This window comes from Arachis ipaensis, chromosome B9, assembly GCF_059453495.1.
Source record: "Arachis ipaensis isolate K30076 ecotype BB chromosome B9, ASM5945349v1, whole genome shotgun sequence".
In the NCBI taxonomy this organism is placed as follows: Eukaryota; Viridiplantae; Streptophyta; class Magnoliopsida; order Fabales; family Fabaceae; genus Arachis; species Arachis ipaensis.
This window is the reverse complement of record NC_142444.1, coordinates 158,077,005-158,101,602: the sequence shown is the minus strand read 5'-3', so window position 1 is coordinate 158,101,602 and position 24,598 is coordinate 158,077,005. Positions and strand designations below refer to the sequence as shown.

General features: G+C 31.7%; 4 protein-coding genes across 10 annotated transcripts; 1 reads left to right on the top strand and 3 right to left on the bottom strand.

The window, feature by feature from the left end:
• Nucleotides 1-405: 405 nt before the first annotated feature.
• LOC107619363 (uncharacterized) lies at nt 406-2,499 on the bottom strand. Of its 6 annotated transcripts, XR_002353836.2 has the most exons (5): nt 2,200-2,499; nt 1,990-2,108; nt 1,596-1,666; nt 1,174-1,196; nt 553-670 (listed from the first exon to the last, which is right to left on the bottom strand). XR_002353836.2 is itself a non-coding variant. In XM_016321633.3 (4 exons), the coding sequence occupies exons 1-3, from the start codon at nt 2,340-2,342 to the stop codon at nt 1,644-1,646; spliced, it is 285 nt and encodes a 94-aa protein (XP_016177119.1). In that variant the 5' UTR covers nt 2,343-2,499; the 3' UTR covers nt 406-670; nt 1,596-1,643. The 6 variants fall into 6 exon arrangements, 5 of the variants coding, with proteins under 5 accessions (XP_016177119.1, XP_016177120.1, XP_016177121.1 ...); XM_016321633.3 differs by lacking the exon at nt 1,174-1,196 and having other exon boundaries at nt 406-670; XM_016321634.3 differs by lacking the exon at nt 1,596-1,666 and having other exon boundaries at nt 406-670.
• Nucleotides 2,500-5,842: 3,343 nt separating this feature from the next.
• LOC107616140 (ATP-dependent DNA helicase PIF1-like) lies at nt 5,843-8,514 on the top strand. The gene is made up of 2 exons (XM_088499439.1): nt 5,843-6,716; nt 6,854-8,514. The coding sequence occupies exons 1-2, from the start codon at nt 5,843-5,845 to the stop codon at nt 8,512-8,514; spliced, it is 2,535 nt and encodes an 844-aa protein (XP_088355565.1).
• Nucleotides 8,515-9,560: 1,046 nt separating this feature from the next.
• On the bottom strand, nt 9,561-14,704 carry LOC107617443 (alpha-L-fucosidase 2). 2 transcript variants are annotated; one of them, XM_088499499.1, is made up of 12 exons: nt 14,516-14,702; nt 14,266-14,395; nt 13,982-14,186; nt 13,084-13,229; nt 11,985-12,880; nt 11,754-11,886; nt 11,448-11,606; nt 11,132-11,356; nt 10,948-11,049; nt 10,651-10,786; nt 10,282-10,477; nt 9,561-10,113 (listed from the first exon to the last, which is right to left on the bottom strand). In XM_088499499.1, the coding sequence occupies exons 2-12, from the start codon at nt 14,350-14,352 to the stop codon at nt 9,810-9,812; spliced, it is 2,589 nt and encodes an 862-aa protein (XP_088355625.1). In that variant the 5' UTR covers nt 14,353-14,395; nt 14,516-14,702; the 3' UTR covers nt 9,561-9,809. The 2 variants fall into 2 exon arrangements, with proteins under 2 accessions (XP_088355625.1, XP_088355626.1); XM_088499500.1 differs by having other exon boundaries at nt 14,266-14,704.
• Nucleotides 14,705-17,805: 3,101 nt separating this feature from the next.
• On the bottom strand, nt 17,806-22,962 carry LOC107617439 (alpha-L-fucosidase 2). Its single transcript, XM_016319195.3, is given in 12 exon segments — nt 17,806-17,912; nt 17,914-18,199; nt 18,291-18,486; nt 18,810-18,945; nt 19,289-19,390; nt 19,473-19,697; nt 19,935-20,093; nt 20,252-20,384; nt 20,563-21,410; nt 21,738-21,883; nt 22,488-22,641; nt 22,731-22,962. Coding segments are annotated over 12 exon segments (2,523 nt in total). The 5' UTR covers nt 22,830-22,962; the 3' UTR covers nt 17,806-17,873.
• Between the last annotated feature and the right edge of the window lie 1,636 nt (nt 22,963-24,598).

The following is a 24,598-nucleotide window of genomic DNA, read 5'->3' as shown; positions in this document are numbered from 1 at the left end:
TAACTTTTTGAAGAATTACTCTTAGAAAAATTAAGTTTAAAGAATTACTTTTTAATTGTGCGTAGTTTGAATATGTTAAAAATAAGTGTAAAGAGTAGTGAAATTTCAATTCGCAAAATTAAAAATAACTTTATTTTGGTTGTCCTAAAATAGGAATTAATTTGAACAACCAAACTTAAGTGTGGGCGGAAACCAAACATTCTCTTAAGCAGTTCATACTTAATAGAATTTAAGATCATTTATGATTCAACACTTTTCCCCTATTCTTATTTCTCCGGCACAATTCCACTTTAGTTAGACTACGAAATTTGGTTAATCCCACATGTGTGCCCCCTTTCAATTCTTGCAAGAAAAATGCATCCCTCCATTTGTGTAAGGAAAAAAAAAATACTATTCCCAAAAACAGAAGTAGAAAACAGCAAACATGTACAACATTTAACCAAAAGCCACAAATAATCAAGGTCTAATTTTAATGTATTTGCAATTTGAAAAGAAAAAAGAGGTTCTTCTACCCTCTTACTGAATCAGAAATAGTCAAAATTAAGGATAGCAAAACGGATTAGGGTCTCACTTCCTACAAATGTCACTTCCCAGAAAATACTATCCATAATATATTGATCCGCCATATTCTTTAAGGCAGTTATGCAAATCCAATAGCTTTCTCACGTACCTGCAGCAACAATGCAGGTCATAAGAAAATAGAAGTACAGTAGATTACATGTCGTCAGATACAATCTTACGAAGCCAGCTCCATAGCACTTGTTTACAAGTTAATATAACATAAAAGAAACGATTCAGAATTTATATCATCACGCACAAGGACATGCATGGCATCATTTACCCTGAAACCACAAAAATACTAGGGATTTCTGGATACTCAAGATGGTAGCCACATCTAAGATGTAGATTGGCTTAAGCCAGAACCAGGATGTAACAATTTAAAGAAGTACTTTACTACTTCAACGAAAAGAAGGCAATAATTCCAATCATCATTTACATCAAAGGATAGGTGGTAACTTTATTCGCCACACCATGCCTAGCTGCCTGAAACTTCCAAATTGCCTTCACAGGCAGAATTTCAAGCAGGGGGTAACAAAAATCTCACATCTTTCAGACCAATGGATTGAAGTTGGGTGATAAGTTCAACCAAAACAATTAAAGGGGATTTAGTACCTCAACTCAGGAATCAGGATCACCTGTGAAAGGAATGAAGTTTCCCATTAGTCGTACTAGAAGAACCGATGAAAGGGTTGAACATAAAGCCGTTTCCAGGATGACTTAGGCAGGATTTTATTTTTTAGTTAAAGTAAATTTATACATAGAATAGATCGACAATAGATGGCCAAGTTGTCCCATCACATGACTTCATTGTGAGAAACCTCCATGATTCAGATTGTAAACATAGAAAATCTTATATTGAAACTGATTTCAAGGAATTTAAAAAGACAAATACCAGAAGGATATGTAGGGTATATCTCACTACTTCAGTTACTTCCTCTCTAGATATCATCAACCACTCTCACTTGTATATGGATTTAAGTAAAAACACTTTAAAACTTATAATCTTAGATTAAAGGGCGGAAAAAGGAACCTACTATGCAGCATTCTTCTCTCGCCACTGGATGATCAATGTCCTTTGCGCATCACCCATCTTTTCCATTCCTACCTATAAATTCGAATCTTAATACCTTCTCATTAACCAAGCTAGAGAGAGAGACTTGACACACTTCTACCCAATTCACCTCCGTCAAAACTGGACTAACTAAATTTAAACACTTATCTGAGCTTCTCTAAGGCAATTAATTGGAAAACACACGAAAGAAAACCAAAAAAAAAAAAAGGAGCGTTTTCAAAGAGTGGCATAAAAATGATGATGTTAAAAACGAGGTAAAACATTTTGAATGGGGGTTTTATTTATGTATCCTAGAACCAGCACAAGACTCACAAAGATACTGTACTAGCGATCTTGACAAGAACGACGGAAGGTACCATGGGAGAGCTCGCAATAAGCACGCGCGCTAACAGCAAGGTGCGATGTGAGACACGCCACAGCCATCGTGCTATGAACTGGTAACAGTGATTGAATGCACCCTAATTCCCCCAAGTTCCTGTCCCAAACACACATTCACAAATCACACTATATATATATGTATTTATTTCAAAGATTGCAAAAGGAAAATGAAATTTTGGAAGTGGAACCTGGAAGCAGGGATAGAGAAGCGGCGGGAGTGGAGGCGAGGGGCAGCGAGCGGCGGAGGACGAAGGCGGGGAGCGGATGGGCGGAGGGAAGCCCTAGCTGTGGAGATTAGTGAGCGAGAGAGAGATCCAGAACGCCATGCCATTGCTGATTTGCTTCCAATAAAAATCGAAATCTGAGAAATGAAGAACTCAACAACTGAAGCGTGAAGACTGAAGAGGGGGTTTGCGAGGGTTTTGGGATGGCACCTGTGCTAGGTTAAGCCGGGCATTCCTTAAACGCAGTCGTTTTACCTTTGGGTTGTTAACATTGGGCTTAGCCTTTCCTCTTAATAACATTTTTTTTTTGGAATCGGATGCTGGGCTTAGAACCACCCTAATTTGCTTCGGTCCAAACTCCGTTTGACCGTATATTTATCTTTATCTTTATAGTATAGTATACAAATACAAATGGGAAGCTCATTTGCTGACGTGGCGCTCATACGTTGAGTCTGGGAGTTTATTTGCTTACGTGTCGTCACTAGAAATTTTTAGATTTATATTTATAAATTATAAATTATTATTTACTTAGGTTGTTATTTTCAAATTTTAAGTTTGGGTTGTTTTACTTAGGTTGTTATTTTTTAAATTTTAAATTGTTTTATTTGTTTGGGTTGTTTAAATTAAGTTGTTATTTTTTAGATTTCAAATTATTTTATTTAAGTTGTTATTTTTTTAATTTTATTTAGATTTTACTTAGATTATTCTTTTTTATATTTTAACACTATTTTTTAAAAATCTGTTAATTCTTTTTAGCATTATTTTTAAAAATTTTATTGATTTTTTTTTAAATTGCAGCTACATAAATTCTTTTAAAGAAATTTAGAGTTTTAAAAAAAATTACGTTAATTATTCTTCGGTTGTTACATACTAATATTACTATAAATAAAGATTTACGTTAGTTTATAATTTTTAAATTATTATTTGTTTAGGTTGTTATTTTCAAATTTTAAGTTTGGGTTGTTTTACTTAGTTTGTTATTTTTTAAATTTTAAATTAAAGTCAACCAAATTTAAAAAATTTTAGTTATGATGCAACTATAAAAGGATAAGTTATGAGAGATGTAAAGCACCACAATTTAAAGTACATCAATCCCTTTCTTTACATATATCCAAAATCTCCCTACTTATTCCAATGGCTGGTATTCACAAAATTGCTGACATCAATCCTACCATCGACAATTTGTGTGTACGTATACGAGTGATACGGTTATGAACACTATCAAGTTACAAAAATTCTCCATTGCCATACTCAATTGAGATGGTTTGACTCGATGAAGACACGGATTTTCTACTAATATCCTTTTATCCATGACTCCAAGGTTATTTATTTATTTTTTTAAATTAAAGTCTATGTATATTGGATTAGATATTGAATAAGTCTATATTTAACTTTTTTTTTATGTTATTTTCTTTTTTTGGTGTCACTGATGATTCTGACTGTGCATGTAATGTAGTCTTTGACAAGGAGGCAAAACAAGTTTTGGGAAAGAGTTGTGTAGAGATACTTGATCCACTCCTATTGGTAAGATCTAACCAATATTTATTTCTAAAAACATTAGTGAAGATATTTTTATTGGTACTTTTTATATTATTTATTATTAATATATTATGTAATACCTACAGAAAGGAAATTTATTGGATACACCTACACTTTTGCTCAACCTAATTGATAAGATCTTTCTCTTCATCGTTGAAGTTCACATATATGATAATCCACATTTTTTCACCTTCTTATAAAGTTAAGAAGATGACTGATAATGTGGTTTTTTTGTACAGAATTTGTTGCTTGAATTCCAACGAAATTGCGGCCAATGATGAATCCGAATTGTTGGAAAATGCTATTATACCAACTAAGCGACTATCCTCGGAGTCGAAAGATTCGAAGGTGGAAGGAAATACCTCAACTTGCAAGAAGATCAAGATTGAGAAAGAAACTTGAGAATTTGGATGCACATGTTTTGGAATCCCTTTTAGAGTCTATCTAATAGAATAATGCCAAGCATATGTTTGTTTTGGTGAAAACATTGTCTTTTCTTGAGTTATTTTTCTTTTTGTTCTTTTCGATTTTTATGTTTGGAATTTAGAATTTTTTTAAATATAAATTGAAGTTATTTGGTTATTACTTGTGGTTTTATTTTTAATTTGATTCTCACCGTTGATATTATGATAATTTTTAATTTAATATTTAATGTCATAAAGTTATAAATTTCTTCTTTGAATTATTGTTGATATAAGTAAGTTAGTTATTAATTTTTAATGTGTACTTATTTAAAAAAAATCTAATTATAATTTTTAATTAAAGTATTATGTTTAGAATTTTAAATTTAAATTCAAATATTTTTTTTTTGAATTTTTAAGTAAGCAATTGGGTTTGAGAATATTTTTTAAAAATTTATATAATTTATAAGCTACTATGCTAATTACAAAGGATTATAATAAAGTAAATAGAATTATCAGTCTTATTAAGATGTGAAGTTATTTATACTATTTAAAAAAAATATAATACTGTTTAAATTTTAGAAAAAGTATAATAAAGTTAATACTGTTTATGATGAAACTAAAAAAAATTATTTTTAAATTAACAAATTTCTATATTCCTAATGGACAACGGACGTTTGATTAGAAAATTTTATTTAAAAATTTAAAATTTATACTAGCTAATTAGGAAATTCTATTTAAAAATTTTAAATTTGAATTTTTAATACTAATTTCTAATTAAGTTTTTAACCATTTCGATTTTTAAATTTAAATTTTTTTACTTGACACATTTATAAATTTTTATTATTATCTTTTAGATTGTAGAAGTACTTTCATCTTTTTCTCTCTTTTTAAATATTTTTTTCTAAATTTACGTCATTTATAAGGTTATTAATTTTTAGATTATATTTAATTTTATTATTTTTATCGATAAATAATAGGATTGATACTATTTATGACGAAACTAATAAAAATTATTTGTAAATTAACAAATTTCTATATTTTTAATAAACAACAAACGTTTAATTAAAAAAGTTTATTTAAAAATTTTAAATTTGCACTAGCTAATTAGGAAACTCTATTTAAAAATTTGAAATTTAAAATTCTAATACTAATCCATAATTAAATGACTTCTTAACCGTTTTGATTTTTAAATTTAAATTTTTTTTATTTGTCACATTTATAAATTTTTTCTGTTTACTTCGTTTACATTGTTATTTTTTAGATTATCTCAGCACAATAATAGAGATACTTTCATCTTTTTCTCTCTTTTTACTTATAAGTTATTCATTTTCAATCTCTTTATTTAAGGAAATGAAAAAAAAAAGATTTTAACTGTAAGTTGAATTTATTGATCGTAAGATTAAACTTATATTTATTTGAAAAAAGTTACTTTTGAAAAAAAATATATATTATTTTCCGTAAAATATGTTTACGTAACTGAATAAATGAGAATAAAAAGAAAATTAAAGCAGCCAATGAAAATAAAACCTATGCGATTTTACATAGACACTAATTTCATATTCAGCATTTTAGAGAGACACAAAATACATGTTTTTAATGGGTGTTTGTGTATGACCATGTCTTTCATCATTTTAGAGAGACACAAAATACATGTTTGAGTCCATATGGATAACAGGAATGTGGTTCCATACAATGCATATCTGCTGATGTCTTATCAAGCGCATGTTAATGTAGAGTACTGCAACAAGTCGAATGCTATCAAATATTTGTTCAAGTACGTAAATAAAGGTCCAGACAGGGTAGCAGTTGGAGTTACAAAGGAAGTTTCCAGTGGAGAGGATGCTCAGGTTATTGATGAGATCAAACAATTTTATGATTGCAGATATTTGTCTGCATGTGAGGCTATGTGGAGAACCTTAGCGTATGATATTCATCAAAGGTGGCCTTCAGTGATGAGATTAATCTTTCATTTGCCTGGAGAGCAAAATATCATCTTTAAAGATGATGATGATCTTGAAGAAATCGTGGAAGAAGAGGAAGGAAAATGTACAATGTTCTTAACATGGATGGAGGCCAATAAAAAATTTGAAGCAGGTCAAATTTTGACGTATGCTGAGTTTCCAAATCAATTTGTTTATGATAGAGAATCAAGGGAATGGCATCCACGCAAAAGAGGGTATTCTATCGGGAGGTTAAATTATGTTCCACCGGGTACAGGTGATATTTATTATATGAGAATTTTGTTAGCTGTTCAGAGAGGTTGCACAACATATGAGTCTATTAGGACAGTTAATGGAATTACATATTCTAGCTTCCAAGATGCTTGCTATTCCATGGGACTACTGTGCGATGATAGGAAATTCATTGCAGCTATTAATGAGGTAGCTGAACTTGCATCTGGTAATCAATTGAGAAAATTATTTGCGATGCTACTGATATCTAATAGCATTAGCAACCCAGAGCGTGTTTGGAATGCAACTTGGACATTATTAGCTGATGGAATACTATATGAGAGGAGAAAAGCTTTGAAAAATCAAGGTATTTTACTATATCTTTTTTTTTTTTATATCAAGATTGTATTCTCTTATTATCTTTATTTTTATTAATAATATTAATAGTTTTATTTTAGAATTACTTATTAAGTATTTCATAAAACCACTATGTGCTTTTTCTAGGACTAAACATGACTGATGACGAATTGAAAAACCTCTGCCTTATTGAGATTGAGAAGATACTCAACAGCAATGCGAGATCTTTAAGAGACTATCAATCAATGCCATATCCTGAGATGTCTGATGTTCGCCTTTTTCAGAATAAGCTAATAGAGGAGGAGTTAGCATATGACACAAATGACTTGACTCATACAAACTTATATACAGAACAAAAGATGACTCATGAGCAAAGGTTAGTATTTGATGAGATACTCAATGCTGTTATTACAGACTCTGGTGGTTTTTATTTCATTTATGGGCATGGTGGGTGTGGTAAGACATTTATTTGGAATGGACTTTCTTCTGCTATTCGGTCTAGAGGAAAAATTGTTTTAAATATCGCATCTAGTGGAATTGCTTCTTTACTCCTACCTGGTGGCAGAACGGCTCATTCTAGATTTTCAATACCCATTACAATTACTGATGAATCTACTTGCAACATCAAGCATGGCAGTTTGAAGGCTGAGTTGCTCATCCAAATTAGCTTAATAATTTGGGATGAAGCTCCAATGCTCAATAAAATGTGCTTTGAAGCACTTGATCGGACACTCAGGGATCTTATGTCAGTTACCGATCAACATAAGACACATCAACCATTTGGTGGTAAGGTTGTTGTTCTAGGAGGTGATTTCAGACAGATACTTCCGGTGATTCCGAAAGGAAGTAGACACGATATATTGGCATCCGCTATTAACTCATCCCATCTGTGGTCATTTTGTAAGGTTCTGAAACTGCATACGAATATGAGGCTTCTAATGTCTTCTTCGGATCAAGATGAAGGTGAAATGAAGAGATTTGCTAATTGGATACTTGATGTTGGAAATGGAAATATTGGCTCTGTTGTTGGTGATGAATCAGAAGTTGAAATTCCAAATGATCTATTGATTACAACTACTGATGATCCTCTCGCTCATTTGGTAGACTTTGCATATCCAAATTTATTGCAAAATATGTCAGATTACAGGTATTTTCAGAGTAGGGCAATTCTTGCACCCACGCTTGAGAGTGTCGAGAAGGTAAATGATTTTGTCTTGACAATCTTTCCAGGGATGGAAAAGGAGTATTTGAGCTCTGACACAACATGTCAAGCTGATGAGAATGAAGATGTACAACAAGAGTGGTTCACACCAGAGTTCCTAAATGACATCAAATGTTCGGGACTACCCAATCACAAGTTGACTTTGAAGGCAGGAGTCGCTGTAATGCTACTGCGAAACATAGACCAGACTTCAGGTTTATGTAACGGGACAAGATTAATAGTTAACGAACTTGGCAGCAACGTAATTGGAGCGACGGTAGTGACCGGTAGAAATATTGGAGATAAAGTGTACATTCCAAGAATGAACTTGATCCCTTCAGATTCAGGATTGCCATTTAAGTTCCAACGGAGACAATTTCCATTGACAGTATGCTTTGCAATGACCATTAACAAGAGTCAGGGTCAATCATTATCACATGTAGGGCTTTATTTGCCAAAATCAGTGTTCACCCATGGACAACTTTATGTTGCTTTGTCAAGAGTTAAGAGTCGCAGTGGCCTCAGGGTTTTAATTCTAGACGAAGACGGCAATTCAAAGTCATCAACAACAAATGTCGTGTTCAAAGAGGTTTTTAATAATATTTAGGTAAGAATAATATTATTTTTATTTTAATAGCATGTTATGATTTATACTTTTGTACAAATATTTACTATAGATATAACTAATTTATCTATAACTCTTTTTTCAGATTTGAAATGAAGTGTATAACAAGGAGCCCAACATCCTATGCCAATTGCTTTTCTAATGAAGTTAGTAAGATACTAAATTATCGATCGATAAATTTTTATTAGCTTTTTATATAAAATTTAGTGTAAAATTAACATGCTATTATTACAGTTATATATGTTCTTATTTTTTTCATGTCTCCCTCCTTATGCTTTAAGAATATTATAAACTTCAAACTCTTCTATTTATATTTTACTTTGAATAAAGATAAAACAACATTTAATACGTTTATTATATAACGACGATGATAGTGTTATACTAAATTTAAGAAAATATATGGTTATAAAATATTAATTTTAATTTAACTTATCAAATTTAAATATAAGCCCGTGCATCGCACAGGTTTAACACTAGTATACTAAACAAATAAGAAATAGAGTGAATATCCCACCCGACCCTACCCGACCCTGACAATTATTCCGAAAAGACAACGAGGCTCCAAGAAAAAAAATATCCAATTCAGCTCCGGATCTATTTTTTTTAAACTGAGTAGTTTCTATGTCAAAAAAAACAACATTGACTTTTTTTGACACAGGGACCTTGTTGTCCTTTCAAAGTAATTATCAGGGGTCGAGTTGGTTTTTTTTTGTCAAGAACTTCGTTGTCTTTCGAAGTAATTGTTAGAGGCTGTTTCAGGTTTTTTTCTAAGAAGTATTATATACAACCAACTTTTTTTAATTAGGTGATTAGCTCATTTTTCCGCTTAAGAATCGGTTTAATGACCAACAGAATAAAACATATGCTTAATAATTGGCCAAAAAGTGGTATACCGAAAAGAAATTAAGAAATTGCACAATTTGGAAAGCCTAACTCCTAAGCTTTACTCTGTAAGATCTTGATACTCAAAATAAGTAAATAACATTAATGGTCCATTCACGTGTAGCTGAATAAAGAAAACATAGGTCTTTTTAGGTATTAAAACAAATGGTAGTATTATACTATTAAATGGCTTTATACCCTCAACTGTTGTGCAAATACATTGACCGAATATTTCACTGTTAAATTACATGATCCGTGGCTAAGATAACACTCTAGGAAGAATACAATTATAAATCATCATGAAATGAAATGAAATGAATCAAGATGTAACAAATGAATGCATGCTCCTTAGTGGAATTATTGGCCAGGTTGGAAGAAAGATTTCAATGAATCACTTAAAGAGAGTATGTCTTCACACACTTCAACTGGTTATTGTAAGAGTAAACTATGCCTGGTGATAATTCAGCTAGCACCATGGTTTCTCTATGGTGTAGTCTCACTTGGGATTTCTGGTTTTCTGACCATAGCCCAACTTCATGCAGATCACCTTCTTTCCAGCATATGTTCACTGTGATCCCGCCGCGTACTTTCAATCCTTTCACGCAGCCGTTCGGCCATTTGTCGCGAGGCAACGCCGGAAGCAAGTAAAGGTCCTTCATTGTGCTGTGAACAAGCATTTCTGCAACTGCTGTTGAAAAACTGAAAACAAACCATTTGTCAACACTCAACAGGTTTCTAAAGCAAGAGTTTTATTTTTGATCAGTGAGAAAAGTATATAGTTATACTTCAGCTCAAGCTTTTATATGGTGTTAGTGTGATTGACAAGATAGAAAAATGGTAGAGATCTTTCATAAATATGGGGTTTACCCAAAGTTAGCATCAATCTGGAATGGAGGATGTGTAGTGAAGAGGTTACTGTAGAGTCCTCCTTCATAATTACTTTCATGAAAAGGATCCACCAATACAATCAAGTGCTTTATCATGCGATATGCATGCTCACTGTTCTTAAGTCTTGCCCATAACGCAGCTTTCCAAGTTGTTGACCACCCTGGACCTTCCTCTCCTGAATCACAGTGCAAAATTGGCAACCCATGTTGAATTATTTTATAGTACCAAGGATAAAAATTTGCAGCTTTATGTCATAGATACAAGGTAACATAAACATAGTAGTATTGTAAGAAATATCAGGCATGCATATTGTAAGAAAAAGTTAAATGTTCACACCAAAACACAAACCTCTTTTAATTAGAGTATAATCTGCGGCTTTACAGAGGTCTGGAGTTTTGTCAGGAGTTATTGTGTGCCCTGGAAACAGGCCAAATAAATGTGAAACATGTCTATGATGTATTTCAGGGTCTTGGAAATCTTCTGCCTGAAAAACAAATAAGGTCTTAAGTTAGCATGTTGTTTAAAACCAACACAGAATGCAAAACCTTATTTATTCTCTGTTGATCAGTGAAATAAGAATAAATACCATACGCCACGCGACATAAACTGGAGAGATGAACAACAGAGAATGGAGGGCATACATACCCATTCCATAATGGAACCATCACTAGCAATTTTTGTTGGTGGAAGCTTGGACTGAACCTCAGTTACCCTTTTGATAATAGCATCATTACTTGTCCCCAGAACCTGTATTTGAGGAACTTATTGACCAAGATAAAATCAGGATAACAGGAAACAACCGTTGCTTTGAGCACAAGATCAACTTCACCTCAGCAGCAGATACAATTGAAGAGAAAACTTCTTTGATGATCGATATGTCCATAGTAGTCGAGTAGCTCACACTGGCAGGCTTTTGATCTGGTGCAATGAACATGTGCTCTGGTGAAGTTGATGGGTTGGTTTCTAATAATCCATTAGGACCTTCAATCAACCAATCCAACAGAAACGAAGTACATCCTTCCAATAAAGGATATGCCTTATTTTTTAGAAAATCCTAATATGAAACAAAAATCACTCATTACTATAGGATATGAATACCCCAAAAAAGGAAAGGAAATATTAATGCAAGTGCCATCATAACTTACTTTGTCCATTGTATAAGTATAATGCTCCCATAGATGGGTACAAAGCCAAGCTCCACCCATTGGCCATAATGCCCAAACTGCAAGACCTCGATCTGGGGACGATTTAGCCCATATGTCAGAAACTTGATGTGCAACCCAACCGTTTGCTTCATAGTTCACCTGTATACAGTATCAAATGGTGTTCAGGATGCAATATATGAAATCCATGAGAAGGTGGCTAGATTGCTGTGCAAATGGCTATATGCTATAATAACCTTTTTTTCGTTTGCTTCAAGTGGAGCCGAGGAGAAAAGGAGGAGGAAATACCTTTGCAGTTTTACTACCAGTGACTGACAAAGAGGAAATGTAATCAAATAATGGCTCTTGACATTCATGTAGATTGCAAGCAAGAGTTGGCCAATAGTTCATTTGAAGATTAATGTTCAAGTGAGGCGCACCGCTGCATGATAACAAAGGAATACAAGTTACAAACTCTACTGCATTCCTGCTAATACAGAAATTAGTATGAAATGAAATGAACATGATAGAAAAACATACTCCCATGCAGGCTCAAGATTCTTGTTCCATATGCCCTGTAGATTTGAGACCTGAGTTCCAGCACGCGAACTAGAAATTAGTATATACCTACCATATTGAAACAAGAGCTCCACAAATGAAGGATCTTCATCTGTTTGAAAAGAGCTGATCCTCGCCAAAGTTGGAATGGTTTGAGGGATGTTAGATTGAGAGGAAACCAATTTCCTATTCTTCACAGCAGCCTTGCTGCTTTTCGAGAGTTGCAACGACACACGATGAAATAGATTTTGATAGTCATCCAAATGGCGTGAATAAAGGTTAGCATATGACAACTTTTTAACCGATTTCATTGTATTGAGAGAATCTGAAGTAGGATTCTTCTTAGAGTTTTCAGGCTTAGTGAATGGCCCATCAAATGAAGAAGAAGCTGTCAGAAGCAAAATAGCAGAATCTGAACCTTCAATCCTAAGCTTTGGACCTTCCAAAACATGCACAACCCCCTTCTCACCAGTAATTTGTACATCAAGGACAGCAGAAAACTTAATTCCCTTCGGATCAATACTTGAATTAGCCATCGATGAAGGTGGTGACTTTGCATTCGGTGGTATCCTTCTGCTAGGACAGCTTCCTTCCATTATTACCTGATTTTGGCCACTAACTTGCAAATTGTGAGGTAATTTGCTATCCAAAGACACTGTAAATGACAAAGAAGCTGGCTTGCTTGCAGAAATCCTTGACACTATCACTTGGTCTGGATAAGAAGCAAAATGTTCTCTGCTGAATTCAACATCACCAACAGAGTATTTTACTTTTGCTGTTGCAGTATCCAAATCCAGCTCTCTGTAGTAAGACTCATTCGAGTATACAGCATGAGAATCGTCAAATTCTAGCTTGATATCACCAAGAAGTTGGTACACCTTCACATTAAGTCATAACAGTTAGAGATGATTACCAACAATGACTAATTTAAAGCTTCTACCAACTCAGAAAAATGAGAATCCTAGTTGAATAAAAGCATGTAACTTATATATTAACAATTTAGCAATAACATATCATGCTGCTGGGTTGTCAAAACTTATTTTGGTGATGGTGGATATATTTACTGTAACAAATTACTTACAGCAGAAGGCTCTCCTGACAAATTGACAGCTTCTTCTGTAGCTTGAGAGTAATTTCTGTTATCAACAAGTTTTCGAACTTTAGCCAATGCTGCTGGAGCACTACTGTTGGTGTAATCGCCAGGCATTCCAGTCCAAAGTGTGTCTTCTGTTAAAGCAATTCAAGAACCTTCATGGTCTCAAATAAATGATAGCAATCTACTTTCAAACTCCAAAAGAACATGAAGCCAAATCTAATTGTTTTTTTTAATCCCATGTTGAGTTTCTAGCAACAAACTAAACTGCCCAGACACAGCATTCTATCAATTATTTTTAAGTCATAATTAATGGCCTGTATCAGTATACATACCGTTTTAAAGGTTTTAAGATTTTTGTGAAAATAATGTTTTATGTTAATAATTTAAATATGAATAAAAGAGAAACTGACTACTTATTTAACAGTTTAGTCTTTTCAAAATGCACGTGATATTATGATATTAGGCTACTAGCTTGGTCCATAAAAAGATTTTTGAGATATATATATATACACACACACACTACATGTTGACATCTTTTTGGATCATTCATTTTTGTTTTTCATGCTCACCAGTTTATTTATCATGTGACATTATTCGGAGACTAACACAATGCCATATGCATCTTTTAAGAACTAGACAAAAGAATATATTAGAGTAATTAAGTGATATTATACATTATACTAATATAAATCATAAATGTATATTTGGGAATTAAATAACCAGTCTATTCAAAAAAAAACTTTAACTAAAATAATTTTTTCCTAGAGGAAGAAAAAAAAAAAAAGCTGATGAAAATATCCAAAAAAAACACGAAAAGATAAGATCCAGCAAAAAGTGTGCAAGATTTGGACTTTCTAAAAAAGAAAGACACTTTAAGACTAACCATTTAGCTGGAGAAGCTCCGATGAAACACCACCCCAAATCATAGCCCCAAGACGGCCATTTCCGATGGGTATGGCATCGGTCCAGTTGATTGCAGCTTCAGAGAACGTAACCTTCAATGGCCTGCTACCACCATCCTCTTCCTCCATTCCACTTATTGTCCTCCACCACTCTTTCTGTGGGGCTCTCCGTACCATATTATTCTCCTCCATTGCAAAAGAAAGAGATATTCAGAAAAAGGCAGAGATTCAGAAAGAGCAGCAGGGGTACGGTTTAGCTACTTACTGGTTTTGAGGAATGAGAAGGTGAAGCATAGAAAAGAAACAACAGCAGAGTCAGCAATAGCCTTGGAGGAACTTGAAGTGAAGTCATCGAAGCAGGAATGATACAATGCAATCACAAAAGAATCTAATGCCTAATGCAACAACACAATTAGTTACAATTAAGCACACTATGGTACGTAATAATATTATAATGAAATAATTAAAGGTAAAGTATATTATACTCAAGAAATGATGATGAAAAGAACATCAACCTCGTAAGTCGTAAAGAGAAAGGAGAATCTTGTTGGCGGTGGGAGTGGGATGAAGAAGAAGAAGAAGAAGAAGTAAATAAATAAATGGCACGTGAAGGTGCAGGATAAGTCCGGTGGGAGCTGCAACCTGCGGGACAGTCCAGACTGTATGGTTTGTATACATAGATAGATAGATGTACTAAGATTTACTATATGATATGATTTTGATTATATTTATATTTAAATTTAAATAAAAGAGGAATATTAATTATTAAGAGTCAACAAATTTTATAATTTATAATTATTAATTAATTATGATTCATGTTTTTAATAATATAATATAAAATAATTTATTTTTTTTAATTAAATATTGATCAAATTTTAATAAAAATACTGTATTCTAACCCTTCTCTAAATGAAATAAAAGAATGGTTTGGTGGGATGTATTTTGGGATGGACAAGAAGGCAACAAGGACAGTAGTAGGCGGTGGATACGGTGAGCTAATATTGCATTTAAGAAGGAAAATCTCCCTCTTTACACACTATCCATCACTCAATAAGTAACAATCAAAGAGCCAATTTCTTTTCTTTTCAGACCATACAGGTAAAATTGTTTTCCGAATTATTAAATCATTTATAAAAGATACTTTTAAAATTTAATGATATTTTAAATATCACAAAAAATAAAAAATATCATTGTTTTATGAGTAACAAATACTTTTTGGATGCCAATGAGTTATAACTCAAATGACATAGACTTCTCATACTCAATTAAGAGGTTGGTGAGTTCGAGTCTCCTATCTTTGATATAAAAAAAAACAAATACTTTTTGGATTTGATTTGAAAATTTATAAAAATATAATTTCTTTATTTTTAAAAATATTTTTTACTATTAATAAAATTTATTTATTTAATATAAAATGACTAAATTTTAATAATAAAAAGTCACATTTTTTAATTAGATTTGTAAAAAATTCCCATTAAAATTCAATTTTTAAAATTTTTTGCGAATACATATTTAAAAACCGGTAAGGGTTTGGAAATGTTTCAAACTTTCAATTTTCAAAGGTATTTTTTCGTAAAAAAATTATTATAATTTAATAGTTTGGAGATATTTTTTGTAGCTTATTTATTTCTTAAATGGAAATGTGGGACTGTATATTCAAAAGTATAAAATCAATGCTAGCGTTAAATTTTAAATTTATTGTATCAAAAGTTAAACTCACCAACCAAACCATTTCTTATTTGGTTTTGTTGAAAGTGCTGAAATCTATCTACTTATAAACGCGTTTCACTGTACTGCATTCAGATCTTAGATAATAAATAGAAACGAAAATGAGATGTTCCAACCGGTTTAGGTTTAGGCACTGGCCTGGCAACAACTCACCAAGTTTGTGCTATATATGTATCCAACACTTCGGCGATGATCATTATCCCATACATAAAAAATATCAGCATGCTGAGGCTTCTGCTGTGGGGTCACGTGCCCAAATAGCCCACTAGCATTTATTGTTTTAATTGCTACTTCTTAATAATCTCTGAGGTTGCCTATAAAATTTAAAAGTTAAAGTTAAATGTTTTAGATACTCAAATCGTAAATGTCACACCCACTATTAAAATTTAAATACAACTAGAGTGAGATTCACGCAAAAATAATTACACTTTACGGTATAATTTAATAAATATTATATTATTTAAAAATTAATCAGATAATATATAATTTAATGTTAAATGTAAATTATTTATATTAAAAATATTTTGTAGATATTTATTTGATAATTTATATATAATTTTATATAATTATTTAACTAAAATATAATATAAATTAAAATATAATTTATTAATTTAAAAATTTGAATTTATTTATTTTTATAAAAAGACTTAGACTTTATATATTAGAGTTGTATATAACTACATTTTTATTTGTTGCTTTTACTTAATAAAAATTAAAATATAGTTTATTAGTTTAAAAATTTAAATTTATTTATTTTTAAAAAAGATGTAGTCCTTTTATATTAGAGTTGTACAAACCACATCTTCATTTTTTTGTTTTTGGTGACTTAACGACATCTTCATTTGTTACTTCTATTTTTTTATTTGTTTTAGTACTCATATTTTGTCTTCTCATATAGTATTATTTGCTTTACAAATAATTAAAAAAAATTAAAAAAGATAAATGAGAATGAAAAACACCAAAAATATAATATCAAATTATATCATGATATATTTAAAAATATATCTAGTAAAGAGATGTGCCAAATTTAAACTTACTTTAGTTTGAAAAATAAATAAAATTAAAAAATACCAAAAATATAATATAAAATTATGACTTAATTTTATAATTATAATCATTTAGTAAAAAAATATGTAAAATTTAAATTTATTTAAAAGAGTAAGATAGACATATTATTAATATGTATAATTTGTAAAATTTTAATATTTATAACTGAAATTATTATAATTATTATGACATTTTTAATATATATTTATTGTATTTAATTAATATTTATGTTTTAGTGAATAATAATAAATAAATTATTTTATTTTTTAAAATTTTATTAAATGATAATTGGTTGATTTTTAAATTTTGTCAAATCATTAAAGTTGCTTATATGATATAATTAGAAGAAAAATATATAATTTAAATTTATTATATAAAAAATTAGTATCAATTTTTATATAATAAAAATAAATAGATCGTAGATTGTGTTCACTACTGTGTCATGAAAGTGATGTAGTGACACTTTGCTTAACTTTTAAGTTGGCATCATATATGTAAAGTAATCCAAACTAAATGACATAGTAAAAGCAATTGATTTTGTTTGCTGGAGTAATGCAGTTGAAATCAAGAACTACTCTTTTTCATATTATTCAATTTTAAAAACAAAAATTTTAATTTTCAAATATGAATCAAAATACCGCAAGCAAGTAACTTCAATCAAGTACTAATGAACGAAGTATGGAAATAGTTTCTTTTAGAATCCATTTGACCCAAAAAAAAAATTGCTAGGAATATTTGTTAAGAATTTAAGAGTAAAAGATTTCTATTGAGAAAACAAAGATTTTAAGTTTTCCAATGACATATAATATACAAGTTTGAACGTATACGTTATTACGTTACCTCAAGAATATACTTCAATTTGAGAAAGCCTGCGCTTTATAGTTTCTTCCGTAAGATCTTGATACTCAACATAAGTGGTCTAATCACGTGAAGCTGAACTAAAAAAATAATGATGTTTTTTTTTATCGTTTGTATTAAAAAAATGGTAGCATTATTAACGGGTTTTATAGTTTATAGTTTATACCCTCCATTGTAATGCAAATTCATTATATTGATTTACATATTCCAAGGCTAATTGGTTGAACTACCAAAAGATTTTCAAGGATTCAATTCAGCAATGGAATATGTCTTCAGTCTTCACACATTTCAACTGGCTATTACATGAGTAAACTATGCCTGGTGATAATTCAGCTAGCACCATGGTTTCTCTATGGTGTAGTCTCACTTGGGATTTCTGGTTTTCTGACCATAGCCCAACTTCTTGCAGATCACCTTCTTTCCAGCATATGTTCACTGTGATCCCGCCGCGTGCTTTCAATCCTTTCACGCAGCCGTTCGGCCATTTGTCGCGAGGCAATGCCGGAAGCAAGTAAAGGTCCTTCATTGTGCTCTGAACAAGCATTTCTGCAACTGCTGCTGAGAAACTGGCAACACACAATGTTTTGTTTTCAGTTCAAGCCTTCATATGGTGGAAATACAAATATGATACAGTTCTTCCAAAATGATGGTGCTTACCCAAAGTTTGCATCAATTTGGAAAGGGGGATGTGCAGTGAACAGGTTACTGTAGAGTCCTCCTCCAAAGCTAACTTCATGTTCAGGGTTCACCAAGACAATCAAGTGCTTTACCATGCGATATGCGTGCTCACTGTTGTTAAGACGTGCCCACAATGCAGCTTTCCAAGTTGTTGACCACCCTGGACCATCCTCTCCTGCAACAACCCAGTGCAACAAGCCAACAATGTTGAATTGTTTTCTAGTGTTAAAGGATTAAAAACTCCACAGAGACAGGATAACATATATATAACAATCTCTAATCTGATAAGGCTTGTAACTCCTATACTGTCATTAAAATAATCTTAACTATCACACTGCATCATTTATAACTGTTTTAAAATGATGAATAACTTACTTACAGCTACTAAGTTCTTTCAATAGTTTTCCATCATAACAAATAACAGCCATGCATGTTGCAAGGAAAAGTTAACCATTCATTACTGTAAAGAATTTAGAAGTGGAAGTTCTCATAACAAACCTCTCTTAATTAGTGAGAGATCTGCAGCTATACAGATGTCTGGAGTTTTTCCAGGAGTTATTGTGCGCCCCGGAAACAGGCCAAATAGGTGCGAAAGATGTCTATGATGCACCTCAGGATCCTGGAAATCTTCAGCCTGTCAGATAAATAAGATCTTAAATTTGGCATGGAGTTGAAAGCCAATGCTTAATGGTGGGACTTGATCACCCTAAATCAGAACAAAATAACAAATACCACATGGCAAAAGCTGGCAAAATGTGTTGCCTCAAGTGATCGAAGGGAGTTAAAAGTCTAGTATATCTAAATTAATGAATTAAGTGAGAAACCAGAGAACATTTTTAACATATCTTGACTCAAAACTTTATGATAATGGGTTTATAGGTCTTTTGAAATATACACTATTCACTTAATCAATATGTGACCAAACTACTAACACTTTAAATTCTAACAAAATGGATAACAGAAAATGGAGGGCATACCCATTCCATAACAGATCCATCCCTAGCAATTTTTACTGGTGGCAGCTTGGACTGAGCCTCAGTTACTCTTTTGATAACAACATCATTACTTGTCCCTAAAACCTGTATTTGAGGAACTTATTTTCCAAGATTAAACTAGCATGGTAACTAATAAGCATAAGTTTGAGCAAATGATCTTTTTCACCTCAGCAGCAGATACAATTGATGAAAAAACTTCTTTGATGATTGACATGTCCATGGTTGTCGAGTAGCTCACACTGGCAGGCTTTTGATCTGGTGCAATGAACATGTGCTCCGGTGAAGTTGACGGGTTGGTTTCTAATAATTCATTACGGCCTTCAATCAACCAATCCAACAAAAATAAAGTGCATCCTTCCAACAAAGGATATGCCTTGTTTTTGAGAAACTCCTAATATGAAAGAAAAATCAATGATCCTTTCAGTATTCCTATTTTGTCATACTGAAACCACAAAAATAAAATGCAATGAATGGCTCTATAGGTTATAATAGTAAATGATATGCAAATTCAACAACTTGGGAAGATCTAAAATTGCTAAAACCACTTTTACATCTCCTCTCAAGACCAGCTTTGAGCTTATTCTTTAAATTGAGGCCTGGATAAGTTATTCAAAAGCCACAACTTAACTTTGTCCATTGTATAAGTATAATGCTCCCATAGATGGGTACAGAGCCAAGCTCCACCCATTGGCCATAATGCCCAGACCGCAGGACCTGCATATGCGGATGATTTAGCCCATATGTCAGAAACATGATGTGTAACCCAACCATTTGCTTCATAGTTCACCTGTATAAAGGATCAAATGGAATTCAGGATACAACATATAAAATATTAAAATCCATGACATGGTGACCAAATGCTCTGCTAATGGCTATATGCTACAGCAGTCATTGTTTCTTTTGCTTTTGGCTTCAATTGGGGACAAAGGTGAAAGTAGGAGATACCCTTGCAGTTTTACTTCCACTGACAGACAAAGCGGAAATGTAATCAAATAGCGGCTCTTGACACTCATGTAAGTTGCAAGGAAGAGATGGCCAATAGTTCATTTGAAGATTAATGTTCAAGTGAGGAGCACCACTGGATGACAAAAAAAAACAGATAAATTTCTTATATATATATATCAATGATCCTTTCCATACTCTCATGATAATTACTAATTAGCACACTTTTTGCTGTCTTTTTTATCTTGCCTTAGTTTGGGGGGTGGGTGGGGAGGCTACCTGGAAAATAAACGAACATAGATAGGAAAACATACTCCCATTTAGGCTCAAGTTCATTGTTCCATATACCCTGTAGATTTGCCACCTGAGTTCCAGGACGGGAACTTGAAATAAGTAGATATCGACCATATTGAAACAAAAGCTCCACAAGTGAAGGATCTTCATCTGTTTGAAAAGAGCTGATTCTCGCCGAAGTTGGAATGGTTTGAGAGGAAACCAATTTCCTATTCTTCCCAGCAGTCTTACTGCTTTTAGAGAGTTTCAACGACACACGATGAAATAGGTTCTGATAGTCATCTAAGTGGCGTGCATAAAGCTTAGCATACAACAATTCTTTTACTGACTTCATTGTATTGAGGGAGTCTGAAGTAGGGTCCTTCTTAGAGTCTTCAGGTTTTGTGAATGGTCCATCAAAAGAAGAAGAAGCTGTCAGAAGCAAAACAACAGAATCTGAACCTTCAATCCTTAATTTCGAACCTTCCAAAACATGCACAATCCCCTTTTCACCACTGATCTGTACATCAAGAACAGCAGAAAACTGAATTCCCTTTGAATTGGCACTTGAACTCTCTTTTGTCTCACCAGGACAGCTTCCTTCCATTATTACCTGATTTTGGCCACTAACTCTTAAATTGTGATGTAATTTGCTGTCCAATGATACTGTAAATGACAAAGATGCTGGCCTGCTTGCAGAAATCCTTGACACTATTACTTGGTCTGGATAAGAAGCAAAATGTTCTCGACTATATTCTACATCACCCACAGAGTATGTTACTTTTGCTGTTGCCGTATCCAAATCCAGCTCTCTGTAGTAAGACTCATTAGAGTATGCAGCATGAGAATCGTCAAACTCTAACTTGATATCACCAAGAAGTTGGTACATCTTCACGGGAAAAAAATCATAACAGTTAGAGATGACTCCCAAGCATGTTAAAGCGTCCATTAATTCATGTTCCAACTCCAAAAACCCAAATGATGACCACTAAGCACATATTTAGGGAGTGGAGTAGACAACCTCAAAAATATGAGAATCCTAGTTAAATAAAATGATGTAAATTATATGTAACAAAATAGTCACCTACTCAATTCCCCATTGACTATATATAATTGTGTATCATGTTGTTGATTTCACCAAAAACCAGGTTAATATACAAATCATCATTTACAAATTATGCAGTGGGGATTATATTAACTATAACATAGTACATACAGCACCAGGACCTCCTGACAATTTGAGAGCTTCTTCTGTAGCTCCAGAGTAATTTCTGTTATCAACAAGTTTGCGGACTTCAGCCAGTGCTGCCGGAGCAGTGCTGTCGGTATAGTTGCCAGGTGTCCCAGTCCAAAGTGTGTCCTCTGTAAAGCAATTCAAAAGTCTTCATTTCAGCAAACAACATGCATCAGAAAGAGATAGCTGCTTGGTTTCCCTCTGCAGGATGCAGCATAACCTTATGCTTGATAGCTCACATATATAATTTTCAACAAAAACATTCAACTGTTATAACAGATTTTTGCTCCTTATCCCCAATTAATCTAACTAACATCATGACAATGCCTTCCTATAAAAAATTAGTTATGTGTGATGTGAATAAACATTATGGAAAAGTCTAGGGGCCAGCAACTTTTGTGTTTTCTGGCCAACACTTAACCATCAAAACAAAAGTGAGTGATTTTCCAACATTAGATGTAATCTCACACCATTAAAAACACTATTGATGGCCAATTGATGGTTACAAAACACCAAAATTGCTGGCACCCTAGCATTCCTCTAAATATTAAGTAGATGTGTAGTGATTAGTAGCATTTCTGATTTCTGAATATGTAATTTAGGATATGGCTATAATCAGTTTTCTATGCATGGTTTAGCCGAAATCTCTTCACTTTCATAAACATACGTTTTAAACAAAAATGTCCAAAATGAAATCAAAAGAAATATGATTTAGGGTGTTGGTTTACTAACCATTGAGCTGAATAAGTTCTGATGAAACGCCACCCCAAATCATGGCCCCAAGACGGCCATTTCCGATGGGTATGGCATCGGTCCAGTGAGTAGCACCCTCACAGAATGTTACCTTCAGGGGGACATCATCCTCCATATTCCACTCTCCATTCTCCTTCATTGCAAAATCAACACACTACTGAACATCATGCACAGTAGAAGGATATAAATTATGAAGTAACAGTGCGTGCTGCAACTACTTACTGTTAATGATGAGGAATGGGAGAGTGGAACATTGAAAGCTAACAGTAGAAAGAGCAGTAGCCTTGCAACAACTGAAGATTGCTTTTCAATTGAAGTCATTTATTTGAGGCCCGTAGTGCCTGCACTTTCTCCCACAAAGTCCGATGAGAACAAATTGAGAATAATATTGATTAGAGAAAACTATTTTGAAGTGATAAACTGAGAATATTGGAAATGGAATTTTGCTTAGTACACGTAGAATTTACATAGTACGTACCACTAAAAGTTAGTACATTCTTTCTTTTGATTAAATGGATTCTCTCCAGTTTTTTTAACACTCCACAAAATGTAATGTGATTTTTTGCAATTAATTTTATAAGTGGGATTAAAATTAAATATGAAAGAGAGCAATAAAAGGTGAAAAATCACAATTAATACCATCCAATTTTTTTCACTGAAGATGATCTACTCCCCTTTCTCTGTAGCAAGCTAGTTATGTATAACTCCTCCTTTATTTGTCTCTTGGAGTCTTGGTTTAGATTTTGGGTTAATACTGAAATTGGTTTTTTGAAAGATCATTTATTTTTTAAATTAGTTTTCAAAAGATTTTTTTAGTTATATTAATTCCTGAAAGATAAAACGTAAGTTAAATTAGTCTTTTTGTTAGTTAGATGATGACGTAGTAAGTTAATGCCACGTGTCATAAAATGATTGGTTGACGTATCAGGTTAGTGACACCTAGCACGTCGCGTGTCACTCAACATGTAAAAAAGTTATTTATAATCAAAATAGTTCTTGAAAGTCCAGAGACGACAGACGTAAGTCATTTTTATCTCTAAAATTTTAAAATTTAATCAAATTAGTTCTTATATAAATTTCTTTTATTTTTCTTTCATAATATTAAATTTAAAATATTTTTTATAGTACTAATTTTAATATTATTTTTTAGACCTTAATAAATAAAATTTACTTTACATAAAATAATAAAAATAATTAAATTATTATAAAATTATTTTTGTCATTTGTATTTTAAAATTTTACATTTTCAAATTTTAATTTTTTTATAGTAAAATTTTTTTATTTAAACAAATTTATCAAATTATTGTTGATTATATATTTAAAAATTTAATATTTTAAATATCATTAAATAATATAGTAGTTATTTTAAAATTCAAATCTTTTAAATTTTTTAAAATTATAATTTGTATTATTGTTTAATTTATATAGTAGAACTCAATAATAAAAAAATCAATTTGTGGGATCACTTGTTGAATCTTAATAGTTTAATTTTATTTTTTTAAAATAACTACTATATTTATTCAGTGAAATCTAAAAGATTAAAATATTTAAAATAACTACTATATTTATTTAGTGAAATTTAAAATATTAAAACTAGTAATTACTTTAAATGAATATAATAGTTATTTTAAAAAAATAAAATATAATAATTATTTTAAATGTTTTAATCTTTTACATTTTACTAAATAAATATAGTAGTTATTTTAAAAAAATAAAATTAAAATATTAAGAGTCAACAAATAATCCCACAAATCGATTTTTCAATTATTAAATTCTACCATATAAATTAAGCAATAATAAAAATTATAATTTTAAAAAATTTAAAAGATTTAAATTTTACAATAACTACTATATTATTTAGTGAGATTTAAAATATTAAATTTTTAAATTTATAATCAACAATAATTTGATAAATTCGTTTAAATAAAAAAAATTACTAAAAAAATTATAATTTGAAAATGTAAAATTTTAAAATACAAATGATAAAATAATTTTATAATAATTTAATTATTTTTATTATTTTATGTAAAGAGAATTTTATTTATTAAGGTCTAAAAAATAATATTAAAATTAGTACTACAAAAAAATTT

What these genes read in the sequence shown, in the direction of transcription:
- LOC107619363 (XM_016321632.3), bottom strand. Translation starts at nt 2,342, where the DNA reads ATGGCATGGCGTTCTGGATCTCTCTCTCGCTCACTAATCTCCACAGCT. An exon ending in TTCTCTATCCCTGCTTCCAG is followed by an intron (nt 2,109 to 2,199) that starts GTTCCACTTCCA and finishes TGTTTGGGACAG; the next exon opens with GAACTTGGGGGAATTAGGGT.
- LOC107617443 (XM_088499500.1), bottom strand. Translation starts at nt 14,352, where the DNA reads ATGACTTCACTTCAAGTTCCTCCAAGGCTATTGCTGACTCTGCTGTTG. An exon ending in TGTCAGGAGAGCCTTCTGCT is followed by an intron (nt 12,881 to 13,083) that starts GTAAGTAATTTG and finishes CTTAATGTGAAG; the next exon opens with GTGTACCAACTTCTTGGTGA. An exon ending in CTGGTAGTAAAACTGCAAAG is followed by an intron (nt 11,607 to 11,753) that starts GTATTTCCTCCT and finishes TACTGTATACAG; the next exon opens with GTGAACTATGAAGCAAACGG.
- LOC107616140 (XM_088499439.1), top strand. Translation starts at nt 5,843, where the DNA reads ATGGATAACAGGAATGTGGTTCCATACAATGCATATCTGCTGATGTCT. An exon ending in AAAAGCTTTGAAAAATCAAG is followed by an intron (nt 6,717 to 6,853) that starts GTATTTTACTAT and finishes TGCTTTTTCTAG; the next exon opens with GACTAAACATGACTGATGAC.